The sequence below is a fragment of the Pholcus phalangioides genome, unplaced genomic scaffold, assembly GCF_987345545.1.
Source record: "Pholcus phalangioides strain wild (caught in Gottingen) unplaced genomic scaffold, Ppha-v1.0 ptg000015l_1, whole genome shotgun sequence".
In the NCBI taxonomy this organism is placed as follows: Eukaryota; Metazoa; Arthropoda; class Arachnida; order Araneae; family Pholcidae; genus Pholcus; species Pholcus phalangioides.
Genome location: NW_028301608.1, coordinates 1,966,573 through 1,973,190, shown reverse-complemented (window position 1 = coordinate 1,973,190; position 6,618 = coordinate 1,966,573). Strand labels below are relative to the sequence as shown.

Sequence of the window (6,618 nt, the reverse complement as noted above, 5' to 3'; positions counted from 1 at the left end):
AAAAATATAGTTTGATAATTCTTCAAGATTTTATTTCTTATAATCACAGATCTTCTTACATTAAATAAGGCATCTTTAAAAAACTATTTACATATGAAAATAAAACAAGAGGTTTGGCAGTTTAAAGTAATTGTGTGTCCTTTTGTCATTCATCATTCATCTCTAGTGAAATTCTATGTCTTTTTACGTAATACAGCAGGGTGGTTAATGCTGCCGGTGTCATTCCTGGGATACGCTTTGCTGCTCTGAGCTGGAATAAAAAGAAAAAAAACATGGAAGAATATAAAGTATGAAAAAATTTAAATTTTCCAAATAAATCTGGGGGAAAAAATTGTTTTTATTTATATTTTTTTAAAGAAATGATAGGGGAAATGATGCATCAAGATTCTACACATACAGTGAAATCTCAATATAGCATTCTGCAGAGCAAGAACAAGCATTGTTGTACAGAGATTATCTTGTATCAGGAGGTAGTTTAACATTAGACTACATGTATTTCCAAACAAGACTTTGAAAAAAAAAACAATATAGAGGGATTTATCATTTTATTGAATATTGTTATAGTGAGGTTTTACTGTATCCCAAAAAAGAGCAGGAACTGGGGATCAATTCGTTTAACAACATTGTCTAACTATGTGCTAATAATGGAAACCTAATTTTTTGAAGAAATTTCCATAAGTTCATAGATACATATGGGTTATTCTAAATGCAAAATGATTTATAAAAAATATTTTCAAAAGAAACTAAACAGAAAAAGTTATTCAAAAACTAACTATTTTCCAATAATACAACAAAAAAATTAAACTCACAGTTCTTGGCCTTACTTCGAGCAGTTTGGATTTGATTTCATTTGAAATTTGGATATTTTTTCTGAAAATAAAAAATATTTCACAGAGTAGCTCATAGAAGGCAGAAAAGTGAGTTTTTTTTATACATATAAAGGCACACACATATCCACAAGAAGACAAAAACACACTTCATGAATCTTGCAAAAAAATTTCAGGAAGACATGGAGATAATAAAGTAACTTTTGTATTGTGAGTTTTCATCAGAATAGATCTTTTGTGAACAAGGAACATACTAATCGGGTTGGCCACCTCTTATTTCTTTCTGTTTGCGGGCAACATAAGCCAGCTGCCGAAACAGCTCTCTAATTCTTTAACTGTGTAAATTGTTGGAAATACACCAACTGACTATGTGTAGAAGAGGTGTGTGTGTAAGGGAAAAGTTTTAATATTAAAATATTTGCAGAAAAGCTACACTCACACAGTATCACAGAATTTTGAAATAATTAAAGGTAATTTGAATTTGATAAGATGTGGCTTACTTATGAGTGGAAAAATTGGAGGTTGGAGAGCTAAACTGTGTATCCCAGCAGGAGTAAAAAATCTTTGCCAGAATACAGGCAGATACAGGGAAGGGGGGGGGGGGTGCAGATTTTTCACCTCCGCTCTCCCGCCTATGCTGATAATATAAATTTCTTGGGGAACGGGGGAGCACCCTATATGTCTATGGATGTTATGGTCTTCAAGAAAAACCAATGGACGATGTTATTGCAATGTTATCAGGTTCTTCAAGATGGCTTTCCTATAGTGGCTGCAAATGTAAGGTAAGAAACAGCCCTTCAATTCATGATCAGTTACTTTCAGTTGACCAGATCTCACAGTATTCAGCCAAAAGACATTCTTAACACTTAACGAACGAGTCATGTGAATTTACTTTTTTCCATTGTGACTTCCTAGGACAGGCCACGTAGATTTATTTTTGCTTGAATTTTTAGTACGCTGCGTTAGTTTTTCATTTTATGCACATTGTGTTATTTTTTCTTGGTACCATTAGTTATAGTATTCTCAGCCTGTTGATCTTACTGTGCAGTTTTGCTTTTTAGGTATCATTTTAAAGTAATTTCGTAACCATAAAAATGGCAAGCACGAAAGAGTTTTCTGCGGAAGATAAGGAAATTTATGTGTATAACTTATCCGATATAGGAAGTGATAATGAATTAGAGAACTATGATGAAGAAAGTGATATTTCTAGTGATGAGAGTGAAATTTTTGCTCCCAAAAAAAAATTGTGTGATTGTGTGAAGGTTACTGTCTTCAGAGTACTCAGAAAGTGAATTTGAAAGTAGTGCCTTGAATACAGGTGAGTGGAAACCTAGAGACAAATTAATGTCTGTAGAACCTTTTCTTGGTTCTTCTGGTATACAAAAAATACCCAGTAATCCAAAGGCTATTTTTCAGATGGTAATGATATCCAAATTCAACAAACAAGAACTCCAAGAGTGGATCCAGTAGGTAGATTGTCTGGAAACATGAGGCAACACACCCTTAGGCAAATTGTTGGAACAGGAAAGAAAAAATATCCCCAAAAGCCTTGCAAAGTCTGCAGCTCGAAGAAAAAAGAAGCAAAACAAGATATATTTGGCAATTCTGTCTTTACAAGGGTGAATGTTTTACAAAATATCACTCTCATAAAAAATACTAGGCATGTTAATAAATAACTTTGTAAAATATTATAAGAAAAGGTGTTGATTTAATAAAACTACTTTTTAAAACCATACATACATGTTTATTTAATTCTCTTAAAAAATGCCCGGAAACCGAGAAAGGCAGATCAGATTCGACTCGTCCGTTAAGTGTTAAGGGATCTGCGGAGCATACGATATATTAAAAAAGTATTTCAAAATCCACATTGAACTCTATATTGAAATCTATTCTGATTTCTTACAATGGCTGAATCAAAAAGAGAAGAAAAAAAAGCAAGATCTGAGCTTAAAGGGAAAACCCATTTTAAAGCAGTATGATTAAAAGAATAAATCAGTGTAATGCAATGGCACAATTGAACATTTCGCAACCAGTTCTGTAAAAAAAAAAACAAAGACAACCTTGTCCAGTTTTCACAAGAAACGGGACATATGGATGATTATATTGGCTTCTGGGTTTCTTCCGAATATAGTTATCAACTGTTTTTTGTTATTGAACACCCAGAGTTCAGATGTGATCACATCAAGCAGCGTGTACAGTGTACCTTTCCATATGAGAAAGAGGAAAATTTTCTTTTCTCCCCTCCTTGTATCACAAATCATCAAACAGTCATTCAGCGTAGCATCATCTATTTACAATATGAAGCAGTTTAGAGATTATCGTCATTTGATTACCAATCAACTACAAGGGTCCTTTGATAGGAAAGATAAAAAGGTGGTTTACCTTTCAGTTTTGAAAAGCTATACTTTTCAACATGGTCTTCTTCAAGCTCCACACACTTTCCCCAATGATTTTCAAATCCCTTTAACCCATCAGAAAATTACATTTCGCATAACTTTTTAAAGCAGCCATTTACAGCTGGGTTAGCCTCTTCATTTGGCAAAATAAAATTTTCCACCAAGCAAAACTTTCAATATTAGGAGCAGGAAAAGAGTCACGTGGGCCCAAATCTGTAGAAATCTGGAATAATGCTCTCTAATTTACTGTCTGGAGAAGTAGTCTACACAGCCAATGCCTTGAGAATGGAAAAAAAATGTAGCACCACTTTTCTAGCAGACAAAACAGTCTTTTCCTTGTTTGGTGTCATTTTAACACAATCTGTTTACATTCCTTGATACAAAAACAGTGTTTAGTGATTGCTCATATCTGTATAAATCTATTTTAAAAACTGCCATTGCTGGAGACAACCTTTTTTAAAGGTATGTAAGTAATATGTGAAGCTTTACGATAACATTTATTTTCAAGCAATAATCTAACTCTGTATATGATTGGTTTTGAGGAAGAAAAAAATACATACTCTAAAGTTTCCACTGTCATATCTGCCTAAACAGTCGAGTCTGCATACTACATAAAATGAAGGGTGGATATAAGGCATAGGTCTTCAACCTTTCAGACATTGTGGGCCAAATCAAAATCTTCCATGAAGCCGCAGGCCACTTTGGTACTTAGAATTGTAAGATGGTATGCAGATTCACAAATACTTAATCTATATATATATAAAATTGATTTTGTGTGTGTGTATGTTCTCTATACAAATCTACAATTTTAGATCGATCATCACTAAATTTTACATATATATCAAATCGGGCCTGACTTGAACGATAGGCTACTTTAAAAGTTTGTCAGAGCAGTGCAAATGCCCAATTGGTTAACTTAGACACGGTTTGTATGTCCCTCAAAGAAAGAAGGGGGAAATCACGTGATCCAAAACCTCATTGAAGAAAACCCGAGTAGCGCCGGGTATTATAGCTTGTGTATTATAATACACTAGCTATAATACCCGGCGCAGGGCCGTCTTAAGAGCATCATGGGCCCCCGGGCCAAGTGATTTTTCTGAGGCCCTACAAGGCGAATTCTTTAAAACTTCAACTAGATCTCCTTTTTGTGAGGCCCCCAGGTGGGCCCATGCCATAAGACGGCACTGATATAGTGGCATATAACAGGTCCTGAGTTACCCAGGTTTTTCTTATATTATGTAATTCTAAAATTTCTTTCATAAATTATGAAATTATTTCTTTCGGAAACTCAGCAAGTATTTCTCTCAACAATTTTGAAATTATGTATGCCTTTTGGATACTGAATTTTCCCTCTTGAAATATATGAAATCAGGGGTCTTCAAAAGTATTAGGGGTTCCCAAACCTCCTGAATTCATTAAGATGCCCCTCTTAATGCATCAAAAGTATCCCATAGTTATAAATACAGTAGTCACCGCTTATAAGAATCACTGGTTAAAAGAATTAACTGGTTAGTGGAATCAACCACTTTATAATAATCAAATTGGTAAAATGAAAATCTCACGTTATTTTAATATAGGAAAATCATTGGTTATAAGAATAAGATTTCCGCTCATAAGAATGGAGAATGACAAAAACTGCCACCTTTCATCTTGGTGGTGGGAACTTGTAGAATATTTTGGTTATTCAAAAGGTTATTTGGAGGACTACACTTATTGTCACTTTCACCTTCGTAATAAAACCATTCCATATCGACTGTTGTCTCTCTTTCTTTCGCCCCTCCACAAACAATAAGGATTACTGCTTAGTAGCTTTCATGAATGAATTTATCTGCAAGGGGTTTATAGTAAAAAAAAGTCTTTTCTCAAAGAAGTTACTGATAAGCGAACCTATCTAGAGCAGTGTTTTTTCAAAGTGGGTTGTATAGCCCTCCCCATGTGAAGCCATAGAAGCGTGTAGGGAGTGGTGGATGCTACAGGTATAACATAGAATCTCATGGGTTGCCTTGATTTTGGGGGAGATGAGAATAAAAAATCTGAAGAAGGAAGTGATGGAACAAAAAAGTTTGGAAACCTCTGATCTACAGTTACGTGTTCAGACAATAGTCATGGCTCTCACATTCTGTGTAACGTACCAGATATAACCCGGATTCTATTTTTAATTACCTTAGGAAACAACACAACCATGGGCGGAGATACGGGGGGGGGCAATGCTCCCCCTCCCCCCAGCGTCAAATGTGGAGTCGACTGATCTAATGTATATATGTATATATGAGCTGACATCATCATCATCATGCCTCCCCAGCAATAATGACCTTGCCCCCCCCCCCAGACTTCCAAGTCAATCTCTGCCTATGCACACAACAAAGTGGAAATAAATGCCAACAGATTTGTCTATTACAAATTTGTTTATTCATATTAATTTAAATTGATTTCAAACTTAACATAATTTTTCAGATGTCATAAAAATTTAAGATTAGTTCGCAAATAAGTTCTAAATTTTTATCTCACTGAAATCTGGAAACAAACATATCCACTTCACAAGTCCATCAAATGTACTAGGCAGATTTATTAAGAGTCGAGAGTTCGGATATTGAAGTTAGCGAGCCGTTCTAAGATCATCAGGATGTAGAAACAACACGAAGGTTGTAACATTGTTTGGTATGGGTCGGTATGCTACCGCTGTACCACGACTGCCGCACCGTCGCTGGGCTGTGATTGTCAGACTACAATTGCAGCACCCTTGCTGAACTGCGATCGCCAGATCATCGCAGGAGCACAATTGCCGCACCATCACTGGACCACGATCGCCGGATCACGAGCGTAGCTTTGCAACAAGCTAAGAAATTATTTTAGTTAATTTTTACATCTGGATGATGTGCCACAGCACAGACTATTAAGTATCAACGCATATTAGATGAGCAAGTAGTTTCAGTCATGAACGGTATATATACACACATGGTGATTGGAGATGTCATCCAAGTCATTTAAATAGTTTCACGAGATTACAACATTTGAAGAATATTATTTCAGTATGGCAACAATGCAATCGGCACCAACATGCGACCACCGGCGTTGATTGCAGACAAAGGGGAGAACAAAAAGGTGTATAACACAGTTCATTTAAACAAATAATGACGATTTCGGATTCTTTCCACCGGGGATATGTAACACCTGGAGTGGGGCCCTAGGCTGGAATCTTTGGCGGGTCCCCCTCATGCTAGTGAGTTTATAGCGTGAAAACAGAAAATTATGAAAATCATCTGAGTTCAAAGACTGGAGCCTTGTCAATAGTACAGCAGTAGTAAAGTTACTGTGTAGCATTTTAGTCGGAACAATGACAATGAATGAAGTCTAAGGACAACGATATGTTCTTTATGTTTAAACTAAAGAATTTT

The 6,618-nt window shown here is 35.6% G+C and overlaps 1 protein-coding gene across 2 annotated transcripts in view; it reads right to left on the bottom strand.

Annotated features, from left to right (window-relative positions):
- LOC149075227 (5-taurinomethyluridine-[tRNA] synthase subunit MTO1, mitochondrial) overlaps positions 1-6,618 on the bottom strand; it is an 81,450-nt gene continuing 74,832 nt past the window's right edge. For both annotated transcript variants that reach the window (XM_089242516.1, XM_089242515.1), the window contains exons 16-17: positions 810-870; positions 1-250 (exon numbers count right to left, since the gene is read on the bottom strand). In XM_089242516.1, coding sequence (XP_089098642.1) covers positions 146-250; positions 810-870 — 166 coding nt within the window. In that variant the 3' untranslated portion in view covers positions 1-145. The remainder of the gene's footprint in view (positions 251-809; positions 871-6,618) is intronic.